Below are 26225 nucleotides of genomic sequence, written 5' to 3' on the forward strand. Positions count from 1 at the left end.
GCGTTTGTTGCCATTGCTGCTCGGTGCCTTGAGAAGGCGAAACCCAGAAGTGCCCACCAAAATCTTGGCCTTGTTTTCCCCGAGGTTGGGGCTCACGTCAAACCCTTCCATCACCAATTTCAGCATTACACACGTTATTCCTGGCAGCAGCAGCTCGCTCATTTCCTGCCATTTTTCGCAATTAGCCGTAGAAAGCTTTCGCTTCGTTTTTTGTTTTTTTTTTTTTTTTTTTTTTTTTCCTCTATCTTCCTCTATCATCGCTGAATACAGGCTCCATTGTTCCTGCTGCTCTGGAGCCCACGTGGAGCTCTTCTCTGCTTCCCCCCACAGCCGGGTTTCCTCCGGTGCCACCTCTTCAGCATCCCCCCAGGCGGGTCTGTGCCAGCTGATCCGTGCCTTGCCTCTTCCCGGGGCTTTCACCACCCTCACCTCCGTTCCTGACGGAGGGACCCCGTGCTTTGGAAGCAGATTTTGCTAAAATTGCTGTCTGTGAGGTGCCACATGCCCTCCGTTTGCCTGCAGTGCCGTGGTATCGGCTCCTACCCGGCCGTGCCGTGCCGGGGGGATGCACGGAGCCCTCGCTGCGGGACGGCTGCAGGTGTGAGAAACGTGAGAGGGGGCAGCTGGAGCGACGGGTAGGACCGGAGTCCCAAAAATACGATCCGGAGGGGGCAGAAGGGCAGGCTCGTCCATTTGTTCGGGGCTTGCTCAAGAGGACTGGCTCCACCTGTTCCGCAGGTGCTGGGGCTTTGTGCCTCTCTTAGCACATCTGCACCTATCTTTGCAAAAGATATAATTAGTTTCATTGCACGCAGTGAAATGCTGGGGGGGGGGGACAGTGAATCTGAGTGCTCCGTCGTTCCCATGATTGGAGATAAGGCCCTAAATCCAGCCCCGTGGCTCGCTGTGCTGGGAGCACACAAGTGTTTGGGGCGAGGGGATGCGTTCGTGTGCCGTGTGGCATTGGGTGGGGGGTCTGCTGGGTGCTTCTGAGTAACAGCAGGTCTTCTTTGGGGGGGTTTCTAGCCTTTGTTCTTGAGAAAAAAAAGTTGAAAACGTGGCCCCTGGATGGCCCGAACACCAAAAAGCACGCAGCAGCTCTCCAAAAAGCCCTGCACTCGCAGGGCGCGGGCTGCTTCAAGGCATAGGACGGCGCCACGAGGCTCAGGCACTTTCATTCTAGGTTTGAAATGAATCTCTGCAGTTGTGCTCTGCTCCTTTTATTTTGTTTCCTGTGACTTTTCAAACCCATCCACAGAACAATTTTCTCAAGCCTGTTTGTTGGCTCTGCTGGAACAATGGCTTAATTCAAGGAAATGGCTCTCTGCTCACGGGCAGGCATGAAGGCACTGACAGGATACATTAAACAAATCAATTATTTAGTGTCAGCCCTTCACTCAGCATTGTCAGGGATAAATATGTGAAGGCATCCACACCATCTGCAAACAACCACGGCTACCTTGGGAGGCAGGGGGTGCAGCTCCCTGCTCTGCCAGGTTTGGGCACGGCGCTGGGTGATGAACCCGTCCCGCTGAGTGCCGTGCGCCGGGTCCTGGGGTGATGCCGGGCGCTGCCGAGGGATTGTCTCGGGGCACGGCACGGATCTGGCGCTCCTGAGTGAAAACAGGCTCCTTCTGGTGAGGGGGAATGAGGGTCTGCTGGACGTGTCTGAGCCGTGACCACACATGTGCCCTGGTAAATCACACAGGCCACCACACTCCTGCTTTCTTTTTTTCCCTTTTACTTTTTTCTCTTTTTCCCTTTTTCTCTTTTTCTCCTTTCCTCTTTTCCCCTTTTTCCCTTTTTCTTTTTCTTTTTCTTTTTCTTTTTCTTTTTCTTTTTCTTTTTCTTTTTCTTTTTCTTTTTCTTTTTCTTTTTCTTTTTCTTTTTCTTTTTCTTTTTCTTTTTCTTTTTCTTTTTCTTTTTCTTTTTCTTTTTCTTCTTCTTCTTCTTCTTCTTCTTCTTCTTCTTCTTTTTTCTTTTTCTTCTTCTTCTTCTTCTTCTTCTTCTTCTTCTTCTTCTTCTTCTTCTTTTTCTTTCTTTCTTTCTCTTTCTCTTTCTCTTTCTCTTTCTCTTTCTCTTTCTCTTTCTCTTTCTCTTTCTCTTTCTCTTTCTCTTTCTCTTTCTCTTTCTCTTTCTCTTTCTCTTTCTCTTTCTCTTTCCCATTTCCCCTTTTCCTTCTCCTTCTCCTTCTCCTTCTCCTTCTCCTTCTCCTTCTCCTTCTCCTTCTCCTTCTCCTTCTCCTTCTCCTTCTCCTTCTCCTTCTCCTTCCCCTTCCCCTTCCCCTTCCCCTTCCCCTTCTCCTCTTCTCTCCAACCTGCACCAGGGTTTGCAATCCTGTGGGTCTCAGCTCCCATGGGTCAGGCTTTTGTGGCTCAGCTCTTCTGTGCGAGTCACACAGAGCGGCCTCCCACCAGGGCAGCGTTTTCAACAAACCATTTTGGGTATATTCTGATATCCCAGTCTGTTGCTTGCTTAGGCAGAAGCTCTTAGTCACTGGTAGTCGAGGACTGAGAAATGTGAATGAAGCCTCCAGTAAACATTAGTGCTATCTATGCTGCTCACAAAATTATAATCTGTCATTCAAATGATTATCCGGAGGATCTGCCTTCTCTTCTTAATCATTTCTTATCATCCCTGACAATGACAGCAATGACAGTAATGTGTAATGAATATGTTATACAATTAAAAATGGGTTGTGTTAAGATCCTCTGGCACATGCTAAGTGCTAAAGACTCCTAGTGTATATTGTTATGTTTTTAAAGAAACATCTGTATCTGAATATGCTTTTTTTTTTATTCTGTGAGTTATCTTAAATATCTGTAAATAAGCAAAATATTCCCATCTGCCTAAAACTTCTAGAACCGGAGCTCTGTCCGGATGGACACTGAGGAGTAGGTACCTTTTAAAATTGCTAGTCTCATTAACAATACTATTTAGTGTTATTAGTATTATTTCCAAACACTTCTACAAGTTAGGAGGCTGGGAGCATGCTTCTGGACATCTCCTAAGGCAGAGTTTTCAGTCCCTGTAAGCAGTTTCCAGCACATTTACGTGTTTCCACGCGAGGACACCGGACTCCAGAGCCCCCAGCTCAGCGGGTGGCTGCAGCCCAGCTCGCCCACCAAGAGCAGTGCCGTGCTGGCAGTTTGCTTCCCTGACACTAGTGGGAGGTAGTAAGCATTTTCCTCTGTAATACTGGCACTTCAGTTCGTTTCCAGTGAGTGTTCTGCTTCAGGTTTTGGGAAATGATGTCAGTGTGTGACACTTGTGCATTCAGGGGATGCTTTGGTGCCACTGGCAGGTGGTCCGTGCTGGTTTGGGGTGAGGTCCAGTATTAAATCTTCCCGAGGCACAAGTTTTCTTCTTAATTTTAAATGAACAGATTTGATCCTGAGCCTGAATTGTTCTTGAGGTAAGGTTAAAACAGAGTGATCCTGTTTTTTTTATTGAATGAGCTGCAATAATGGAGCAAATGGGAGTGTTGGGGAGCTCAGGGCCCTCCCTCATGCCCCAGCTGATGCTGCTGTGCCGGCAGACTCGAGCTGTGTGCTGGGGGTTGGCCGCTCTTAAATGTTCAAGAAGTTTATCATTATAAATAGCTGTAATTTATTGCAGCCAGGATGCAATTAAAAGTAAATAACCCAGAAGGTGCCGTACTGGCACAGCACACAAACAGCCTTGCACGTGGCATAACAAACACTGTAAAAGGTTGGGACTGCTGTGAGCTGCGAGGACTTGCTTTTGAACCTTCGTTGTACAAGGCTGATCTTTGAATTTTTCAGTGTGAAATGTATTTTTTCATAGGGACTGTCAGCTTTTTGTAGGTCTTAAGGGTTTATGAGTGAAGTTATAATGCATTTAGTAGTAACTATTTCTTTTTTGCAGAACGAGGAAGTCTTTTATCCGTACAGTCAGTACATAATTTGATGTTTAATTGCTGAGGAGAGCTGAGTTTGTACAGATGTCTACAAATACTCGTGGTCAACCTTTCTCACCTTCCAGACTGGACAATCTGTTCACGAGACAGTAACCTTTAGCAATATGAACCAGTTTAGGTGTGTTTTGCTAGTTTGTGGAAGTCTTAACTTGTTTGGCACCGGCAATATCCTACTGAGCAAAGAGAACTGCCGCTTATCCCCAGTGTTTTAGCTCACCTGTTTGGGGTCTGGTGTTTGGGCCACAATTAAAACATTTTAGCCTTTCCACTTTCAGCCACGTCTTTGCTTATCGATTTCAAAGTGATGAGGGTGACGAGAGGATCAGGAACAAGTCAGGAGAGGGAAGGACTCGCTTTGAATTTCGGCATTTGGGTCTGGTGCTTCTCAACTCAGTTCATCTCCCGTGCGAGCTGAGGTCAAAGCTGCCCCTTGCTCCTGAAGCTTCGGGAGCTGCCCCGTGCTCCGTGCCTTGGGCTGGGGGACGGCTGGTTTGTGGGCTGAGAAAGGAACCACGCCGGGCAGCTGCAGCTGCAGATAACGTCGGCCCCATGCTCAAGGATATCCTGGCCCGCGCTGAGGGCTGCCCGCGCGCTCGTGCCGCCGGCCAGAGGACAGAGAGGGCTGCGGGGAGAGCCAGGAGAGAGCTCGTTGTCCAAGCCCCCTTGACGGGCCTTCTGATGAGGTGCGTATTTGATCTTAGCCGAATCGCTCCCCAAAAAGAGGGTGATCTCCTAAACTGTTCACTTCCCAAGTATGCAAGGAGAAGACAAGCCTCAAGGCCACGTTCATTAGCAGCTCTCGCAGGGAGGAAAAGATAAGAGGGGCGAGTCAGTAAATGGGACAAAACGTCTAAAAATGGGTGGCCAGGTCACTTTTCTAGCGAGAAGTGTTGTATGTTTCATTGTCTGGCAGGGATGAAAAGAAAATAGTGGGCAAATAATACCAAAAGTGTAGGTGTTGTGAAATGCCGGCACATAAATAACTTGCAATTAGAACATAAACATTTTCAGAGTGCCCATTGAAAAACATTTCACCTTGGGCTTCTTCTGAGGGCTTGGCAAGCGTGGCCTCTGAATGGAGTGGCAGCAACCAGGGCTGGAGATGAAATGTCACCCCAATTCCTGCTAAATTCTGGGTCAAACACCGTGTAATACTGGTGGTAAAACTGAAGCGGGCTCCTTTTCGTTAATTAGTTCTTTATTCCGCCTCAAAAATGGTTTCACATATGGCACTGGAAAAGATGACGGAAATGCCAGTTGGAATATGGAGGTAATTTTACGGGTAGGAGCTCGGTTATGCAACACCCAAATATAAACTGAAACACGATACAGTTGAAGAGACGTCATGTAGTATTCCAGGAGACTATATCCAGAAATTGTACAACTGCTTCCGTCAGTGACTGTGCGCGTTGTGCGCTACCGGCAGGGTTATCGAAACCTTCGGGAGAGGTTTAGCAGTGTGTCTGGCGGGGGGTGGTGTCCTCCCGATGCCCGTGGGAGTTTCACGTGGGTTTTGGGGAAAGAAGACGTCAAGTAGCATCCGAACTTGTGTTTGCTGTTGGTGTGCAGCCTGACAGTGACTCCAGGTGCCATTCAGCGAGATAAGCCCCATGCGCTTCGTTTTCCTCCTGTCAATTCTTTTTCTTTTCTCCCCACTTCTGTATATTCCCTCAGTTCTGCCACTTGTGTTTTGAACTCCCCTGCTGCTTCCAGTGCCCCCTGTGCCCTGCACAGGGGGTCAGCCCTGGCCCCAGAGCATCGCCAGCACCGCCACGGGGTTAACCAGGGAGAGGAAGGGGCTGCGGGCACCGTGCAGCCTCCTCCAGTGGATATAGGGACTGAGGCCACGTTTCAGTGTTTGCAAGATTACCTTTGTCCAGCTGAGATGCAGCAATTTGATTTCTTGAGCCCCCCTCCCTGCACTTAGGCAGCGTAGTGGCCTCAACGCCCCGTGTGGGCACATGCAGAGGACGGGCCTGGCGCAGACCAAAGTTTCTTCCCTCTAAAAAAAACTGGTCGAAAACCCCGTGTAATTTTTTTTCCTTGCGGTTAATGCTAAACACGTATTGACGCAGGGACCCTGCTGGCATGTCCCGGTGTGCACATTGATTCCCGTGACTCAAACAAGATAAGCCAGTAGGTCAGACCTGCCTTGTTAGGACTCGCGAGCCTGCCCTCGCTGGGTCCTGGGGAAGGCTCTGGCTGTTCGGGGTGTGTGGTCCTACAGATGCAGGGTGCATCGTGCTACATCACAGCTCCAGCTGTGTCGTCTGCAGGGGCTGTTGCTCCAGGGATGGGCTCGTTCTTCTCAGGTTTTCTGTCCGGGGTTCTTCTATAGCACGCGTTGTCCTTCATCATTAGCAAAATGTCCTGTCAATTTTTAAAGATTCAAATGTAATTAACACATATAAGCATAAATATTAACTGCTAAGAAAGCTGGAAGATTTATGTTGTTCCCTTTTAAGATCATTCCCATAGAAAGTTAGCTTCTAATCAGCTTTAAATCTGCCTGCTCTGTTGGCTGTAACTTTAAGCATTTCATAGGGGCTCGGAGAACGTGTTTTAATTTGACTTGCTGTATTTCAAAAACACCTGGTGCGAATTTAGCTTTATCTACGGAATCACAGCCAGGGCTTTCACAACGTATTTGTAAATAGTCCCAACAAATTAACACACAGTGAGTGAGCAGAGCAGCTCGTGCCCGAGGAGGGCTGGTTGGATCTGTGTTGGTGGCCCGGGGCTGGTTGGTCCCTGCCTGGCTCACTTAAGAAGTGGCTGAGGAGAGGCCACCGAGCTCCTCAGGTGGGTTGAGCTCTCTCTGTCTCCCTTCTGTCGAGCAGGATAGCATCTTTCCTTCTGCATGGCTAAATTTCTTGCAGCTTGTAGGCAAGAGGTGTCTTGGCTGAGCACTTGGAGCTAGCACTCATCATGGCTTCAGGAACCACTGGCTCAGGACACAGCGGGGTAGGCAGAGTGGAGAAGCAGATGGAGCCTCCGATCAGTAGCATCATTTACTTAAGAAAGTGAATGGGAAAAAAAATGATTTTAGTCAAAAACAAGAGACTGCTAAGAACCAAAGAGCCCAGGGACATGTGGTCTGCTGTGTCGGGGCTGTGGGGAGCCCTGCCGCTGCTGCTGCATGCAACCTGGGGGAGTCGAGGTGACTGTGCCAGCTGGGGAAGGGGCAGAAACCCCAAATTCTCTTAAGCTGGGTTCTGAAAACCTGTTTTTCACATGGAAATGCACACACTGCTGGCCCAGGCACTAAATCGAATTGAACAGAAGCAGAACTCACTGCTTTTCTGTAAAGGGACACTTTGCAAAGCTGTCTGCTAACAGCTGAGCACACGCTTGCCATTGAAATGACTAGAGATACCTGAGGGGGCAGTTTTCTAAACATCTGCATTTAAATCGTTAATCCCCTGTCCTTTTGTTGTGCCTGAAAAGGCCCAAGAGGCCCAGGGCTGCATTTTGCCACATTTTGTGGCCAGTGACCTCACTCCGGCCCCAAGGGATCCCCACGGGCGTGCAGATTGCACCAGCGAGAGGCAGCCCTGGGGAGCAAGGGGCATTTTGTACATCCATGCAAATACACCGTGCTAAAAATGCTAAGTCCTCCCTTTATAAATTCCATATAAAGTTGTGTTTTCCTGTCATTTTATAAAAACTAAAGCTAAAAGAAATGTAGGGCTGGCAGTAGCCTAGCACCAAACTTACTTTCTCTGTACCTAACAACCTGAATTTTCCCTTTGCGTTAATTGTAATCATTTTCCTTAACATATGACATTTTTTCCATGGTTTTTCTTCCCCCTTTTGCTACACTAAACTCAGACTACAGAGCAGGGGAATAGCGTGGACCCTTCCATGCAAAACACGTATATTATCAAGGGCAGGTTCCTCTTCTCATGCTTTGGAGGTGAAGACTTCAGGCGAAGCAGAGTGGTAGGGGCAGGCAGTGAGGGACCAGGTCCTGCAACCCCGACCCCTGGCAAGGCTGGAAACCCCCAAATGGGCTAACCTGGTGCCTGGTGCCAGAACCCCTTTCCTCCATGAAGCTATTCCTTCCCTGCCATGGGAATGCACTCGTAGCTCGCGCCGTGGTTCTGCTTACTTAGAAATCCTAGAGCAGAGTACTCTGCAATAACACGTTGCAGCTCATTATTTAAACATATGGCCAGCTCCTGTTGGTTTGCCTGGTGAGATGATTTTTCTCCTATTCCTAAAATAACGATTTAGTCCCTGTTAGTTTTATCAATGCAAACATTCTCTGGTGCAAGAAATTTGAGCCCTTCCAGTTTAACTAATTTACATGATAAAGTAGTTGGTGGAGAATATGCCTGTTAGAAATGGAATGTGCTCAAGTTCTGTATGTTTTGGCTGTTTTTACCTGCTTTTTGATATATGTATCGCAGAAGTATGCATTCTGAGAGAGAGCGCTTGCCATGTTTGGAGCTCCGTGAGCACAGAAAAAAAAAAAACACTAAACTTTGATGACAGAGATTCAGACTTAGTGTTTTTTTTTTTTTCTTTATCCGTGCTAAGTGTTTCCTGATAGTTCGTTGCTCAATTACTCCCTGGCAGCATTTATTTTCTGCTGTGGAACTTCAAACGCTGAGCGCGGGGTCTCTGCACAACGCTTGCTAACGCAGCTCAGTGCCTTGTGGCTGTGGGTAAGGACGAGGAGGATTTCCCCTGCCGAAGGCAGCTCCCAGCACGGGGGCAGCCAGCAGGCTCTGGAGAGGCTCTGCAGGGAGCCCCACAGGGAGTGCACCCCTTGTAGGGAGGGCTGGGGTCTACAAACATATGGGGCACGCGTACGTCCAGCGCGTGTGCTGTAGAGCATTCACTTTGCTGTATATCATAGCAATCCTGACCACTGATGTCACTGTTACCTGCTCAGCCCAGGCCATTAGAAATGCTGAACTCATTAAGTCTGACAGATTTATGGGGTAAAGCGTATGTTGCTGGTGTTATGAGAAGCAGTTACATTCATAGGGAGATTTTATGATTCACCGTATCCGCTTATGTAAACCTTAACTTTTACGGCAAGAGCCGCTCGGCAGCACGTTGTCCTGCTGGCAGGGTCAGGGAGCGGAGCTGGGGGAGGCCGAGGAGCAGGGCTGGTGGGGACCAGGTACCCACGAGGCTGGGGAACGGGGCTAGCATGGAGCTGGGGGGCTCGGGAGCAGAGCTGGGCAAGGCTGGGGCACGGGGCCTGCGGGGCAGCACCGGGGAGCGGGGCCACCGGGGTGCTGGAGCTGGTGGTCAGGGCTGGTGGGGAGTGGGGCTGAGTGCTTGGGGTTGATGAAGATGGAGTTGGGGAGCAGGAGTATATGAAGTGGGGCAGGATCACTACACGAAGCAGGGCAGGATCACTACATGAAGCAGGGCAGCAGCACCACACGAAGCGAGTCAGGACCACAACACAAAGTGGCTCAGGACCACCACAAAAAGTGGGGCAGGACCACTACATGAAGCAGGGCAGCACCACCACACGAAGTGGGGCAGTCAGGACCAACATGAAGGGGGTCAGGACCACCACATGAAGCAAGTCAGGACCATCACATGAAGTGGGGCAGGAACACCACACAAAGTGAGTCAGGACCACCACACGAAGCGGGGCAGCACCACCACATGAAGTGTTTCAGGACCACCACATGAAGTGGGGCAGAACCACCACATGAAGTGGGGCAGCAGCACCACATGAAGCAAGTGAGGACCACCACACAAAGTGAGTCAGGACCACCACACAAAGTGGGGCGGCACCACCACACGAGGTGGTTCAGGACCACCACACGAAGTGTTTCAGGACCACCACACAAAGTGATTCAGGACCACCACATGAAGTGTTTCAGGACCACCACATGAAGTGGGGCAGCACTACCACATGAAGCAGGGCAGGACCACCACACAGTGTTTCAGGACCACCACACAAAGTGATTCAGGACCACCACATGAAGTGGGGCAGGACTAGCACATGAAGTGGGGCAGCACCACCACACGAAGCAGGGCAGCACCACCACACTAAGTCGTTCAGAACCACCACACGAAGTGCTTCAGAACCACCCCACAAAGCGGGGCAGCGGGGGCCACACCACCCTCTCCGTCCCTCCGCGGGGCTGGCACGGGAGCAGCCCTGGGGCAGCGGGGAGCAGAGCCGGGAGCGGGGTGGTGAGGAGGGACCCGGAGGCGGGCGGGCGGGAGGGGGGGGGAGCCCGGCCGCGGCCCTCGGGCGCCTCAGCAGGGCGGGCTGCGGGCTGCGGGCTGAGGGCTGCGGCTCTGCCCCGCCCGGGGCGCGGGGCCGGGGCGGGCCGGGGCGGGCCGGGGCGGGCGGCCGAGGGCCGGGCGGGGATTTGCTCGGCGGCGGCCGGGGGAGAGCGGCGGAGGGCGCATGATGAAGGAGCGGTGCGGAACCTCCGGCAGCGCTGGAGGCGGCTCCGGCATGGAGAGGCTGCCGCCGCCTCAGCCCGACTACATGTCCGTCTGCCTGTTCGCAGAGGAGCCCTACCAGAAGCTGGCCATGGAGACGCTGGAGGAGCTCGACTGGTGCCTGGACCAGCTGGAGACCATCCAGACCTACCGCTCCGTCAGCGAGATGGCCTCCAACAAGGTGAGCGAGGGGCGCGGGGCGGCGGGGACGGGTCAGCGTCTGGCTGGGTGCTGAGCCCGCAGCCCCCCGGGGTGTCACCCACCGCCACCCACCCGCGGTGCCACACAGCCACGATGTTCCCGGTTTTGTTGGCCTTCCAGCAGGCATTAAGTGGTGGCAGCATGTGGCGAGGGTGCGAAGGCAGAGGTTGTGCGTGGGTAACGGGCTCTGAGCGAGCCAGCGGGAGCCGGAGGCTGCCCGCAAGGACTGAGGGGCTACAGCCAAGTGTCCCATGTCATGGGGCCAACAGGAGCACCCTGGGGACATAAATGGTCCCCCGGGTATGGCAAGAGGCAGCGCAGAGGAAAGAAAATGAAGCGTGTTGTCCTAACGCCCTTCCTGACATTACTTTTTGAAGTTGGTTTTCCTCGCCTCCCCCTCTCAGCACCCGGAGCCACGCTCCCCTTCTGAGCCAAGCCGTTGCAGCTGCATTTTGCTGAGGGATCTCCCGAGGCGAGCCCTCGATCTGTCAGCACCGCCGCTGGTGGGTGCGAGGCACCCCCTGCCCCAGCAGCACCAGAGCAGAGCTCAGGGGGTATCTGACAGCTCCCCATCCCCTCGCCAGCACAGTTTCTGCAGCTGTGCCTTTTCCTGAGCTGCCTACACCCACGGGCTGCCTGGTGGAGCAGATGACAGGGTCCCAAGAATGAGTGTGCTCTGTATTCAGCGCGAGAGCTGCGCCCGCTACGTCCACACCTGCAGCCCGCTGCTGTGGGTAAGCCCAGTGCTGGGCTGTACTGCACAAACCCCGCGCTATTATTTTTTTTTTTTCCTAATTGGAAATTAATGAAATCAGAAGTGCTGAATCATAAGCTGATTTTATGGAAAACTTGAGCAAACAAATCCCGTGTTATTTCAGCTTCCTCCCTCTGGTAGCGATTACTACGACGTGCAGGGGCAAAGGAAGCAATAAAAGTTTATAGATCGAGCTTTCAAGTGAAGAATACTTTTTTTTTTTTTTTTCTTTTCTGAGTTTGTGTGAGAGATACCAGGCTGAAAGTTGGGAAGGGTGTAAGCTGTAGAGAAAGATGCGCCTCGAACGTGGGCGTTGATGCCCTTCATTTAGAGAGATTTCTTCTTTGCCAAGGGCTACATCTGGATTCGGGAAGGTGAAAGACTAAATTGCTTATTGTAGTAATTAAAAGCTGTGGTCCTCTGTGTGGAAATGTCTTACAGCTGGGTGAGCAAAAATGTTCCCAAAACTTTGTTCTTTCAAAACCAGTTTTTGCAATGTCCACGCTTTTTGGTCAGCTTCCAGTATCGTTTCTGGCTATGAAAGAAGAGCATAAAATAGTCTCACATCCCGCTTCCCTCATCAGCAGTAAATGCGGTCACAAAGTAGTTTGGGGCTTTTGGGTTTTGGTGGCACACACACAGTGCCTGTGGTGACCTTGTCAGTGCCACAAGCGGCCGGGTTGGCAGCGTGCGTCTCAGAAGGGGGCTGCAGCGTGCCTTCATCTCACAGAGTACCCGAATCAACTGCCTGCCTCGGTCAAAGGCATTTAAACTCGTTGCTGGTAAATACCAAAACAGCCCAGTGTTTTGAAAACAGGATGCTTGGGCTCCACATTATTAAAGAAAAACGGAAAGAGAAACAGTATAGATAGGAAGAAAGCAAATAGACGCAGCATGCTCCCAAGTGCAAGAGCAGTATAAACACTGACCTATCTTCCTGACCTCTGCTATTGCCGAGTTCCTGGCCCCGCGCCACTCAAGCCAAACTACGTCATTTGAGACTGATAGTAGGCATGGCACAGCTGTTGCAAGTGTGACTCGAATTTCCTGTCTCCTTCCTGACAGACGTAGTTTAGAAAACCCAGAGTTGCAACAACAGCAGCCGGGGAGGGAGGATCTCCGCATACGTGTTTGCAGGGCGATTCTCAGAAGTGCTGCACCAAAAAGGAATTTCTGGGGGGAAACACCATGCAGGAGAGCATCCTGGCTAAAGCCTGATGGGTTTCGGAAAACATCAGTTAAGGCATGTGCGTATACTTTTTTAAGACGTGGGTTAATTACAGGAGAGGCGAGGAAATGAGCAGCTAATCTTACTGTGAGCTAACGAGCCTGATTGCACTGACATCAGAGTGAGCCGAGGGAGCACTGCTGCTGGCACGACGGGACCCACGGTGTGAGGGGGATCGGACATAAATCGGCCAGAATGGGAGCTCTGTGCCCCGTGTGCTGTCAGAGTCCGTGATTCCTGACACATTCACTACCTGCTGAAGAACAAGTGGCTGCACCAGTGCCTGCTGCAGCAATTTGGTGCTGTGGCCAGACAGGAGACCTGCATCCTATCCGTCCTCTCTGTTTGGCAGCCGTTAGAGCACTTAACTTCCTAAATCAGATGAAAAAAAACTACCTGGAAAAGTACCTGCTTATAGGGAATGCAAGCAGCATGAAGGGAATTCCCTTCCCTGACACTGTGCTTACCTTTGGCTGCGGGCAGGGTACGGCGCTGCAGCTTTGCAGTGAAACAAAACGACCTTTAGAGCTCCCCGGTGCTGCTTGTGGGAGCAGGCCACACGTATTTACGTTACTGTAACACATCTATTCTTTTTTTTTTTTTTTTTTTCCTGTATTTATTACCCTGTCCAGCCCAGGCAACTGCAGAGCCTCAGAGGGATCTGTGACTCATCGGCCTCCCGATAACGAGGGGTATTTTCTCTCTCGGCGGCCACCCTGCGATGCTGCATTTGGCATCAGGCAGCTGTCCGCAGCCTCGCTCGTCCTGCAGGCGGAAGCACAGGACCCTCGCGTCTCCGTTGCCTAATATAGCCTTGGGATGTGGGCAGGACGTGCTCAGCGCATCCAGCCCTCCCGCAGCAAAAAGGGACAGTTTATTTCCCAGCTGAAACGCTGGTCAGGGCAGCTCCCGAGCTTTTACAGGGCGTCAAAGTCAGAAAATGAGGGGCAGGGGAGGTGTGTTACTTCTCGGAGAGCTGCCTGCCTGCCTGCGCGGAGCATAGCCCAGGTCACAGGTGACGTGGATGTGTCGGGACCTACGCAGCACCTCGCCACGTCCTTAAGGTAGACCAGTCTTGTTTGGAGCTGCTTGCAGCCCGTCCAGTAAGGAAATGGGCAGATAACCCCATCTGTGGTCTGTGGGAACATGCTAATTCTGAGTAAACCGAGCTGCTGTCACCAGGGTGTCTTCCTCGTGCGCTCACAACTTTGGGAACCTGTTTCGCTCCTCGCTCTGTTCCCTGGAGGACCCTTCCCTGCCGGCGCAGTTGCAACACGCAGAGCAAATCGTTCAAGTCTTTTATTTCAATTCAGAGATGCTGGCTCCTAAAGAAGCCCCCGTTACTCCCGAGCTGACCGACCTGGCCGCAGCCCTGCCAGCAGGCGAGGTTTCCAGCCGGCAGCAGCAGGCTCTCTCCGTGCTCCCCTCCGCGTCGCACGGGAGCCGCTAAGATAAACAGAAGTGATTTCATCTTGCGTGCCTTTCAGCGGGCGTTTCGGGCAGAGAAGAGGAGCAGGGGCCGCACCTCGCTTTGAGGCGACGGTGGCTGAATAAACAGCTGGGCCCTAATGTAAACTCGCGCGGGTCGCGGTGGAGGTTTGGCGCAGCGCGGGGCCGGGTGCCAGCAGGGTATGTGCCGGGCTGCACAGCGTCCACGTTCGCCCCAGAGTCAGCCCCGAATCTTGTCCGCTTCGTACGTGATGTTTCCCTTGAGCGGTGCCAAGCTGTTTAGTCTTTGGGTTGCTTCGCTGTAACTTCCTTTGTTTTAATATCCTTTAAAACAGCCGAGCGCCTCACAAAGAGAAGCCTGTTGGGCCGCGCAGCAGCCAGCGAGACAAAGAGACTTCCACGTCTCCTGTTTTTACAAGCCGGGATGAATCACCCAGCCCCGCACGCCGGTATTCCCCTCGCCCGGGGACTGGCGCTGAGGAAGCAGAGATGCGCGGACGAGGGGTTGGGAGGGCTCACACGGGGACCAGCAGGGCTCACACGGGGACCAGCAGGGCTCACACGGGGACCAGGAGGGCTCACACGGGGACCAGCAGGGCTCACACGCGGGCTGGACGCCGCCAGCATCCCCTGGCACCGCGCTGCCCTCCCCGCCGAGGCTCTGCCCGTGTGGGGTTTGACGTCGGCGCGCTCCAGCTCCCGTTAACTGTTTCCTAGTCCTCGGGCTGCAGGGCACGAGAGCATCGCTGCTGCCAAGCACGGTAGGAGCCGTTTGTGGCCGAGGCTTTGCTTTCCCGGGTGGCGTCCGTGTGTGTGGCAGCGCCGCACGCAGGGAGCGAGCCCTTCGCTTTGAACGGGAGCGTTTGGGAAACCTGAGGTGGGGGTGAGGGCTGTGGGGTGAGGAGGGAGCACCCCCAGGAGCTGCGGGGTGCTGGAGGCGGGGGAGCTGGCTCTGCCCCCGCCGTGTGCGTCAGCTCACTGCGCTCACACACGGACTTTGGGGTCAGCTGTCTCCTTATCCTCCCTATTCCTCCCCCCTCTCTCTCTGGCCTCTACAGTAAATCTTTCTGCTTCTATGAAACACGGCGCAACAACGGGGAGGAACAGCGGGCCCTGCACAGGCGTGTCTGACAGTCTGATATTTGTGCCTTGCTAGCCCCATGGGCTGCCAGTTTCCAGCTATCTCAGCTGAGCTGATTCCGATACCAAATATCACCTCAGGAAGGTGCTCCACTGACTTTGGGAAGTGCCAGCACGGTGAGGGGAGCCAGGGGCACTGTCCGAGATCCCCTCCTGGAGCAAAGGGCTTCATTTCATCTCACTGGTGCCATAAACGGGTCAGAAAAGCCCATAAAGGGCAACCCCACAGCCACACACCGTGCTGGCAGTGCACATCTGGACAGCCACCGCAGAGCTGAGGGTTTGGGGCTCTGAGTTTTGCTCCAAATCCCTCTTCCCAGGAGCCCTTCGGGGGAGCCGCCGTCCGTCAGGACGCGGCGGTGCCCGGGACTTCCTCGCTTGTCCCTTACCATTTTCTGCTTGTGCTCGGATGTGACGGCTCTTAAAGTTCTGCATTCTCAGACTTTTACGTTATAACACATCAGGGTGGGGCTTAAATAAATAATAGCTCAAAGGCAGGTTCGAAATGAATCACGATTGGAGGGCAGGACGCGGGGGTGAGTAACTGTGCGGAGCAGTGACCTCTCTGGAAGTGAGGCGAGGATCCTGGAGACGCATGAAATCTCGGAGGAGCAGCGCTGCTGAGGATGGAGGCAGGCAGGGAAGGGTCTCAGAGCAGGGTTTCGTCCTCAGAGCAGTCCTAATCCTGACCCTGGTGCTGTGGATTGGCACAGCCTGGCTCCAAACGCCTCGATTTTCACCCAGGTGCAGAGCAACTGCTCTCGGGGAGGCTACTGGCGATCCAAATATTTTCACTAAGTGAAACTTAATTGAAAGATGTTGTGTTATCAAAGCCAAAACATGTTGTGGAGATGTATTGGTTTGAAAGCTCATCTGTCAGAGCTCTTAGAGGGAGAGATTCCTCTGATTAAAGCCTTTGCTCTGTGTTTAAAGCAAACAAACGAGAAGCGCCTCACCTTGCTGCTATTTCAGCACAGCTGGGCCAACGCTACGTAAAAATTACTCTGCGAATCATTTGCCTATCTCTGTGTGAGAAGGATTTTTCATTTGAATACATTTACATTAATTAGTGCCTTTCGTATGGTCTCGGTGCCTGCACCGGGCTCGTTTTCCTTTTGGCACCAACCGCTGCTTTTTTTTTGGGGGGGGGATCCTGCCTTGTGGGGTGGCGTGCGCCTTGCGCCAGGCCCGCAGAGCTCTGTGCCTCCCGAAGCAGGCTGCTGTTGCTTCAAAGCTGCCGGAGTTTCGCATCCCTGCAAGCACCTTCCAGAAGTCGTTTCAGGGCACGGGGCGATTTGAATTTCCCAAAGCCTGTTCTCCTACTCAGGTAAAACCCCTGCCGGATTTGCCTAAGCGAGGACTGCGGAGCCTGACTCAAATTTAAATGAAATTTAAATTGCTGCTTCATACGATTAACAAAATCCCGCTTTTAATTGCATCGCCCTCTTGGTAAACGATAAGCACACTTCCCCCTCGGTGCTGTCCAAGGCCAGGGAGGCAATCCGGGCACCCAGCACCCTCCTGCCCCGTGTCCCCGGGCGGTGGGCAGGACGTGGGGTGCCCCCTTGGGTGCCGGGGCCCCCTCGGGTTCCAGGGAGGCGCTGCCGGCCCTGCTGCTGCCTGGCACGGGCGGAGGAGCCGGGGAGGTGCTCTGGTTTGTGGGCTCGTTTTACGAAGTTGTTTGGCTTCCTTTGGCACTTGAGGCTTCGTCAGTGTGGTTTGCATGGGTGGGACTGACAAAAGATTTTGGTCTGAGATCTGCAGCCTGCTGGAGCGTTATCTGCTCTCACGGCCGCAGATGTTGTCAGCTGCATCAGGGCTTTCTTTAATCAAGTTTTTATGTCAACAAACAAACTGCTGCAGTTTTTAATTTTGCTGGTGCTTCCTAGCCCCTAGCCTTCAGCCCAGGCCGCTGCTCCTCGGCTCTTGCTTCCTCAATTTTCTCCCGCGCTTAACGCGCGGCAAACATTTTTTCAGCTGGTTAAAACTCCGTAAAAACAATTTTGCAGAACCGGTGTTTTCGCTTCTTCCTGCTTTTATTGACGGGCCTCTTGTTGGGCTGAAGAACAAAACCAGAGCAGGGCTGACAGCCTGGTGCTGGGGCTCACCGGGCTGGTGCTGGATTTACCTTGCCTGTGCCCTGGTGCCGGAGCAGCCCTGTCCCCGTCCCGCGGATCGTGTGCAGTTTTCCAGGTAAAGGGCTTCAGTGCCAGGCGTTTTTGGGGTGCCGGTGAGGACATTGATACAAAACACGATCACCTGGCATTCGGGCTTAAGGTACAGTTGTGCTGTAGTTTGGTTGGCTTAACGAGCCTGATGGCTGAGAGCGAGAGCACTTCTGGTGAAGCAGAAACCATCCTGAGCTTCCCCAGAAAACCGCAGCCTCGGCTGGAGCTGCGGCTGGGGTCAGAGCTCCCCAACGCTGCCTGTCTGCCCCATGCAGCGCCGTACTTCGGTCAGTACACCAAATACTAACCCAAAATGAGGGCTGTTGGGTGCAAACGGGGTACGGAGAGCCCTGGGTACCCCGGGACCTCAATTCATGGGCAGGAGATCCCGCGGGCTGCCCGCCTGGAGGAGGCTGGCAGCAGATGTGGCCCCGCAGGGCACGGCGCGCATTTCTCGGCGTGCCAACGAGAAGCGGGGCGGGCACACCTCGTAAACACATGACAAATGCGTTTTCAGGAAAATAAACGGGGTGGTTGCGCTATGACCTTGCCGATCCCCCAGTATCAGGCGGAGGGGTTTTTTCCTTCTTCTGGCTCACCGTTTCCCAGCAAGTGAGTAACGTGCCCCGAGCCTGCTTTTAAATGAGGAAATTCGGAATCGCTGCCACGCAGGGCTCGGCGCTCAGCCTTTGCCTGGTGCAGGGCCGTGCGGGGAGTTTCTCCTTTCCGGCATTTTAATTCAATTTGCATATTTCAAGTCTCATTTATCTGGAAATGAGCTGGAAGCGTACCGGCGATAACACTGGTGGTTCAGGTTCCATTTCATCACTTTTTAAGTGCTGCGTTGCATAAATGCATACCACCCAGGGGAGGTTTCGGATGAAATGCTAAACTTTACGGGTAAAATCTGAATATTATGCCGTCTACATCAGATATATGTTATTGCTTTCATGAGCAGCCACATGCTGATTTATGGCAACGTGCTATTTATTTATCAACATTTACATTGTGGATTTCTAAATTATTCTAATAACACAAAGCCAACAAGTTGGTCATGATGTTTTTCCTTTAAAGTCTTCCTTTGAACGCGTATATAAATCAACTCCCCTTTGATGTGAAATTGGAGATTTCATAACCGTGTGTTTACTGTTTGGTTTAAAAAATAAGCTGAAGGGAAAACAAAAAACAAAAACCAAATAGTACTTTGTATCTCATTAAAAATAGTTTCTAGCACATTAAAAACTATATTGTTTTAGGAAACAAGAACTAGAAAGAGTTGCAAAAGCATTTGATTTTTTTAATGACTGGCTGTTGACTGCAACCATTCCACTTTTCTTCAGGCACTGAAATAGGTCTGAAAACCTCCTCCCGTAGTATTGATTTAATGTGAAATTAGGCTGCTTTTTTTCTTTCAACATTGTATTTAAATGCACCTTCCCGACGTCTGCTGTGCGAGTGCTTGAAGAGGAAAACTGATAGGAAATTAGGGAGCAGCAAGGGCAGCTGCAGGCCAGTTTGGCGATCCTTCTTGTAAGGGAGGTGACGTCAGGAAAGCACAGCCAAAAGGTTGGGTTGCTCCTCCGATAAATTAAAGAACTTTCACTCTTTTGGCTTGCAAACTTATAAAGAAAACAACAAAAGAAATACCCCGGCCCTACAAAATCAACAGGCTTCCCAACTCTGCTTTGGTGAAAAGCAGAACGGTGGCAACGAGGTGCCAGGCTGCAGAGCCCTTATTTCGGCAGCCTGTTTGAATGAGGACCGGTCCGGGACAAGGCGCATCAACGCCAGGAAGAGAGGTATTTAAAAACATTTCTCCCAGCTCCTCCAGCACAGGTGACACGATTCCTCTGACTGCTTTATATCAGTAGCACATCTGTGCCGCAGCCATTCGCTCAGCCCGACCAGAGGTCCGGACAAAAGCATTACGCACTCGCCGCCGGACCTGGTAGTCGTTTGCATGCATGAGTAATTTCCCTCCTGCGTGTAAATGATTTCCGCCTTGATTCCCATCGCCGTCCCGTCCCGGGGCAGGTAGGTGTCAGCTTTTCCTCCCCAGCTCCCGGGGCCGCCGGCCCGCCATTCCCAGGAGAGGTGCTGCTAACACGAGGGGAGCTACCCCGAGATTTAATTGTGCCTCCAGAACTGAAGTGATTTACCAGGGCAATTAAACCGAGGAGGATTAAGCCCGGCTGCGTTTGCGTAGAAATCAAAGGCGAAAGTTGCCCTTGTACCACAAATCCCTTTGTTCTAAGGATTTCCAAGCGCAGTGGAAGAGCGAGGGATGTAATATTTGCGTCAGAAGGGTGGGTCACCGGGAACAGAGTTTATAAACATTTTTACACGCTGGAGATCTGCAACGAGATTCCCCCATCAAAGTGCGGGGTGGGACCCCGCTCTCCGTAGGTATTCCAGGCTGGAGCCCCACAGCATCTTAGCAGCTCTTTTATCTTGCAATTGCCCTCAGCTCCTGCAAATGACTCAAACTTTTTTAGGCAGCCTGTTTGAATAAGGACTCTTGGCCTCAGGGAACCTCAGCTGGTACACATTGACTTCAAAGGGTTTGCATCAGCAGCAGATACATCCTCCTGTCTTTATGCTGTCTGTAAGGCACCAGGAACACCTCTGATGCTGTGCTCCAAGGGGGAATAGGAACAGGAATGACAACGGGACTGTTTCCGGAGCTGGATTTGGGTTGGAAAGTCCAAGAGCTCTCTGATGAGCCTTCCTGGAAAAGGAAGAGAATTATTTCTTCCCTAAAGAGCCAGAAAGGTAGGATTTACCACACTGACGCACGAGGATGATCTCCCGTGTCAGAGCTTTCGGTAGGATGGCTGAGAGGGGCTGTACCAGCTCACCATGAGGTTGTGGGAGGTGTCACACACTTGGTGGCAATGCCACCACCTTGTAACCGTTCTCCTGCTCGGTGGGCACGTCCTCGCCGCAGAGCCAGGTGCTGGGGCAAGCACTCGGGCCCGTCCCTGCAGCCGGAGGGGCAAACCCCATCCCGAAAATGCCCCTGCCGAGGACGTGGACTGAGAGGGCGCAGCGTCAGGAGCGAGGAGGGGAACTGTGAGCCGAGTTCCTGAGCAGTAATCAAGGAAATTCCCACACGCACGCAGGGTTGGAAAGCTGGAGAGAAACTGTGACTCCCTCTACCAGAGAATACATGAAAAATTAATCAAAGAATGATTCAATTTCTGGGAGGCTTAATTTGGTTCAGATGACTTCTGCAGTTACTTCAGAGCATGCGAAACAGGAAGGCTCCCCCCACCGTGATGTCTTTTTCTCACACAATTGTCCAGATGGTTTTAGACTTCTATTACTTGATGAGAAGATCAGGTGTGCCGCCTTGTGTGCTTGGTTACTGCAAATTTCAGCTTGGGCTTCATTTCACTCCCAGAATTTGCACCCTTTTCATCAGCTCTACGTGTTGATTGCAGTGGTCGGAGCCCCAGGACAATTCCCAGTTCTGCCCCTTGCTTCTTTTGCACGGGCCAGGTGGGCATCCACCCCTCCACGCAGCCTCTTTGGCACGCCCCAGCTCCCGTCTGTACGGCGAGGTTATCAGGGCCTCTTTCCTTTGCAAAAGACACGGAGATAATTATTAATTATGAAAATCACAGCGCACGGGCACGTGTTGCTGATCCGCGCTGCTGGAATTGCCGAGCCGAGTCCTGCCGCCGCGCACGAGCTCTCTGAAGCACACAGCCTGCCCTCCCCAAAGAAGCAACACTTCTGTTTGCTTAATGGCAAAGCAGTTGGTATTTTCTCAGTGCTAGCATGCAATCTGTTTGTTTTACCCTTCGCTGTCAGATCGATTCAACGAAGGAATCGTTACCGGGGTTTGCACATGACATCACGCATTGATCTGTGCGGAGAGGGAGCAGCACGCCTCCTCCCCGCGGGTGCTGCAGGCAAATGGCAAAGCAGCTCGGAGGAAACATCACCGCTCCAGAGCATCCTGACGTGCAAGGCAGCTGGGGAAAAAAAATCCAGACCCCCACCAGCAGGGAGCTCGTTGGCATTGCCATGAAAACCATCAGCGCGCCTCCTTCCATGCCGAGATGGGGTTGGGTTTTTTTAAAGTGTGTTGTGTTATTAAGGAAATCCCGCTTAGGTGCCCTCATCATTCAGGTGGTAAATGCTGGTGGGAGGTACGAAGCACGGGGGTGTTCTCCCAGGGCACGGACCTGGCACTGTGGGTGTCTCGGCTGGGTTTGGCAATGACAAACTTCCCAGCCGTGCTGTAATACCGCCCGTCTGTGTTTATAAAAGGGTGCTGATTAAAAGTCTGGAAAAGTGAGCAAGATGAAGGCTGCTGGAAGAGATGAAGGGGACAGATTTCTGGTTAAAGATCAGATATGAGGGTACAAAGGTCTTTTATCTGGCCTCATCTCTGCTGCGGATGGCTTGTGTGACCTTGCGGAGGCCGTTTAATTGCTTTGTGCCTCCGTGAAAGGCAAGAGCTACCCTTTGTACTTTATTAAGCCAGTTTGTGAGGTAAGGGTGTTTTTTTCAAATGTTTGCCCACCACTTGGCATTATTTGTCTGAAAGGGGCGATTGTTTGTGCAGAAACCCAACTGATGTAACTTGACTTGAAAGTTGTTTGTGTGACCATCTGATGATGGTGTTTTTCTTGTAAAGATAAAGGCCTCGATCCAGAGAAGTCTTTCGGCACGTGCTTCACCGTCGGTCTGTGGGGGTGTTCACATGCTGCTGGCGGGTGCTTGTGACCCACGAAAATACGTCACTTCGAGGGACGATCGGGGCAGAGCTCGCCTCATCCCAGAGGCTTCCTCCCGCTCCGTTCACACTCCTTCTGCCACTCGTTTTCTGAGTTTTCTCATCACTAAGGTTTCTCAGCTGTCTGCCTCTGAGCCTCGTCAGCTCGAGGGGGACAAGAAGGTGGCTTCACAGCTCCTTTTGCTCTGGTCTTGTCACGGGGCAGTGCTTGGCGCTGGTACGCGGGGCATGGAGGCCGGGATCGGGTTCGTCACGGCAGCTGCAAGGCCCGAGCCCAGCTTGTGTGTGAGGGGGAGATCTGGCGAGGCAGCGGGCATTAAAAGGAGCTTTTCTGTTTAAAAGGAGATTAAAGAAGTGTGTGATGAGCACGGACAGCACCACGGCTCCGTGTTGTCCCCCCAGCTCGACTTCCTGCTGCCCGCAGCAGCCCGGCCTGCTGCGGCTGTGGAGCCCCAGTGCGGGGCCTGGGGCAGGACTCTCTGGCGCCTTCCCCCAGTGCTTCCAGCACGGTTCAAACCCCTTTATCATTATTACTGAGGTGAACATGTGGCCAAAACCCAAGCACCCCGTCTGGTTGGTGCTGAGCAGTGGCTGCAGCACCCCTGGGCAGGGGGCTGTGGGCCCAGCGTGGCGCTCTGGTGGCCAGTTTAGCGTGGGGGAGCACAGCTCGGGAGCCAAGGATCCCCTTCAGAGAGCAGTGGGCGAGGCGAGGAGGAGTCCTGTAGGTGCTGGCATTCCTCAGCATCGCCCCGAGGCGCTGTGGCTCTGCTTTTATGGGGCGACGCTCCTCGGGGTGCCGGGGAGCCGTGGGTGCTGCACCCAGAGCCCTGCGGCCGGGGCTGCCCCACAGCACGCCAGGGAGCCTCGTGACGTCGCTCCAAGCACCACTGATAATATTTAATCAAAGCAGCCCGAGCAGGGAAATAATTGGAGACGAAGGATTGCCCTTCTGTTTCGGGAGCCCTGGCCGTGTGGCAGGCACCGAGGTCGCCCGAAGGCAGCGCGGGCGCTTCCCCAAGGGGTGATTCCTCGCTGCGATTGCTGCCACGCACACCAAAACGCGCTGTGCTGCTGGTCTGAGGCTAAAAGGGCAGCTGCAGCTGGCTGTAAAGTGCTTGTCTTTTGGCTTCACATAATGAAAGTAACGAGCAAATCTCCAAATTCGGGTTTTGCCTATACCCTAACGAGAAAGAAAGAATTTATTAAAATCCTGCCTTGAGACTGCAGGCTGACATCACCGATGTAAGGTTATTGCTAGTTTAGACTCCTTCGCTGAGAGATTCCCTGCTGTAAAGGTGCGTTTTCCTACATTGCTGCGTTTTGCCCTCTGCTGCGTGGGGAAAAAAAAACAGCGATCGCAGTGAAAATGTGAAAAATCGTGGTCTCGACAATCCATCCGAATACTCGCCTTGAAAATCCTCAGCCTCTGTCGTGAAGAGGATTTTTTAAAAAAGCATAACCGGAGAAGAGAGGGCTGCCTACTTTGACTTATTTAAATATGCACAGAGCTTCCTCCATTTTAATCTTCCTTATAAAAAGATGGCTGTGTTACTAAAGCTGGCAGCCCCTCAGAAACCAGCATCATTTTTTTGTCAGCCGGTTCAGCTGAGCAAGGCTAATGTGGAGTGGGGACCCCCTTCAGCCAACTAAGCAACCAGGACGATTCATAATTCATAAGTGCTCGAAGCCATCGCGCTGAATACATTTGGATTAGTTCTTGTTTCTTCGTGCAATCCCTGATTTCATTATTCTCTCCTGCTAGCAAATACACCCACGTTCAGCCCTCTGCAAAGATGCTGTGCCAAGGCTGGCTTTGTCTGGGATTAGCGACTGCCGGGCTTTTGGGGATCTCTGGGCTTGGTGAATGCTGATTTTTTTTTTTACTGCCTGGGAAACCGGGGTGTCCTTGTGCTTGTGGAGCTCTCCTCTCTTGCCGGCGATTTCTGCATAAGGATCTGTGGACTGTGGTGTGGAGTTTTCCAAAATGCCTGAAGCAAACTATTTGTTATCTGTATCTTGGGGTTATATTAAGGTGGGTTAAATCCGGAAGGATCACAAATGCCTGTTTTTTGTGCTGTATTTCTAGGCTAGAACCCCTAAGAGGAGAACATGCACGTTAGCTGGTTATTTTTGTGTACTGTATGGCATGAGATAAACGTGTGCACGGTGCATGCAGCATACATGTATGTGAATTATTTCTTCCCTTTGGGAATTCACTTCCGTGGGATAAAATGATACTGCAATGAAAATGTGTGATTAGAAAATTAAGAGGATCGTGTCTTGTATATCTCGGTGAACAAATGCTTAAATCCTGTGTTTTACTGCAATGATCCAAGCAGATCTTCAGATTTATGGCATATTTGCTCCTCTGTTGTGTTTTGAGCATATGCAGCTGTATTTTGCTTGCATATTGCAAAATGGAGCAAACTTATATAATGAAACTGAGAACAAAAGAAGGTTGCAGGATGTGGAGATAAAAACCGATACAGGACTTCGATCTTTCAGGGAGATTACCTGAAACATCTTCTCATTTACGGCAGTGAAAATTAATATCTGCCCTTGCTGGAAATGCATTTTGCAGTGTAGTATGCTGAAAAGAAATATCTAGTCATGGTTGTTCTGAGAAGGACCTAAATCGAACCATATGTCACTGATTCTGTTCCAAATATCTCCACAATTTTGTTTTTAACAAAAAATTGTTTGTGTGTTGCTTGTAATAGAGTTAAAGCTGTATTAATTCAGACCAGTGCTCAGAAAAATGCCATCTTTGTGTGTGTGCTTCTCCCCTGCCAGTTCAAGAGAATGCTGAACCGCGAGCTGACACACCTCTCCGAGATGAGCCGCTCCGGCAACCAGGTGTCTGAGTACATTTCCAACACTTTCCTGGGTAAGGCGTTGCATCCCGAGCTTTCAGATGACTCAAAGATAACAATTAATGGCAGCCTAATACCCACCAGTCTATACTTGTGCCCAATTTCTGAGTGGTGCTTTGAGGCAGAGCGTTATTAAAACGTTTTGATTTTTCACTTTCAAGATGGATATGGGGAGGAAAGCAGTATAATGTTTGAATAATGTTATCCACAGAGGAATTCCCTTTCCAAATCGAAAGATTTTTCTGTTCGGGCTGAATTAAGCTATTGTCAGCTGCATTGTGCAATATTTGATTTTTGTGTTGACCTTATGTAAAGGACAAAGTCACACAAGCCCAACTGCATACTCTCCTCTTTGCTCCTTCTGCCTCATAAAACTGCATTTTCCCCCTGCAGAGTCAGGGGTTCTGACAAGCAAGTCCAGCCTGGATATTTTTATTATTACTCTGTGTTTATTTGCTCATTTTGCACGGGAAGTCAAAAATATTTGTAAAAAAAAAAATCGGTTTGCATGTCATTAGTTCTGTTGGAGCTCATGACTACCGACAGGAATTTAAGTGGTTTGGGGATTGCATCCTCTGTGCTTACAAAATACATCTTTTACAAAAAATACAGTTTGCTGTGATTTCAAACAGCTCTAGAATTTGTGATTGTTTGCTTATAAAAAGAGCCCTCATCCATATCTGTCTGAGCCCAATAGCTTGAGACGCTGAGTGTGTGTGGTGTGCTGGAGCTCACGGGGGACTCATGCCCTGCGGCTGAGATGGCCCAGAATGCATTCACTGTATGACACACAATTATTTCCATTAAGGGATTTTAAAGTGATTTCAATGGCCAGTTGCAACTGGAACTACCGCGTGCATTTAGGACACATCACATCATTAATAATCCATGTAAAAGTCTGGAGTTGCTTTGTGGGAATCCACTGGTCTTCTCTTATCGCTCAGCTTAATCATGACATCCAGAGCATGAATTAATACAGGGAAGAAAAGCAAGGCTGCCTCGCTGCCAGCCAGCAGGCCACTTCTGCAGCTGGAGAGCCTGGAGCCTGCACAGCTTACTGGGGATCACAGCCACCCTGGCATTTTCAGGGAGTTTGTTGTGCATCAGCACTTCCAGTAGGCACACATCTCTGGAGGAGGACGCACTGCAGCAGAACTACCCGGTGTATTCTTGGTGCTGGGCGTGCAAGTAACACACAGCACTCGTGACAGCGTGCACTGAATGCAGTGCCAGGAAACCCCACCTACACCCAGGTTAGGGTAGCCTGCATCTCCGCAGGGGCTAAGGAGCTGGAGC

General features: G+C 51.6%; 1 protein-coding gene across 5 annotated transcripts in view; it reads left to right on the forward strand.

Moving 5' to 3' along the window:
• Positions 1 to 26225, forward strand: part of PDE4B (phosphodiesterase 4B) — a 180882-nt gene that overhangs the window by 143643 nt on the left and 11014 nt on the right. For 4 of the 5 annotated variants that reach the window (XM_084527677.1, XM_084527678.1, XM_084527680.1 and 1 more), the window contains 2 exons: positions 10438 to 10550; positions 24850 to 24943. In XM_084527677.1, the coding sequence (XP_084383803.1) occupies positions 10438 to 10550; positions 24850 to 24943 (207 nt within the window). Of the gene's footprint in view, positions 1 to 10437; positions 10551 to 23395; positions 24089 to 24849; positions 24944 to 26225 lie in introns of those variants that run through there. The other variant, XM_084527681.1, reaches the window with a different exon arrangement.

This window comes from Aythya ferina, assembly GCF_964211825.1.
Source record: "Aythya ferina genome assembly, chromosome: 8".
Lineage (NCBI taxonomy): Eukaryota > Metazoa > Chordata > Aves > Anseriformes > Anatidae > Aythya > Aythya ferina.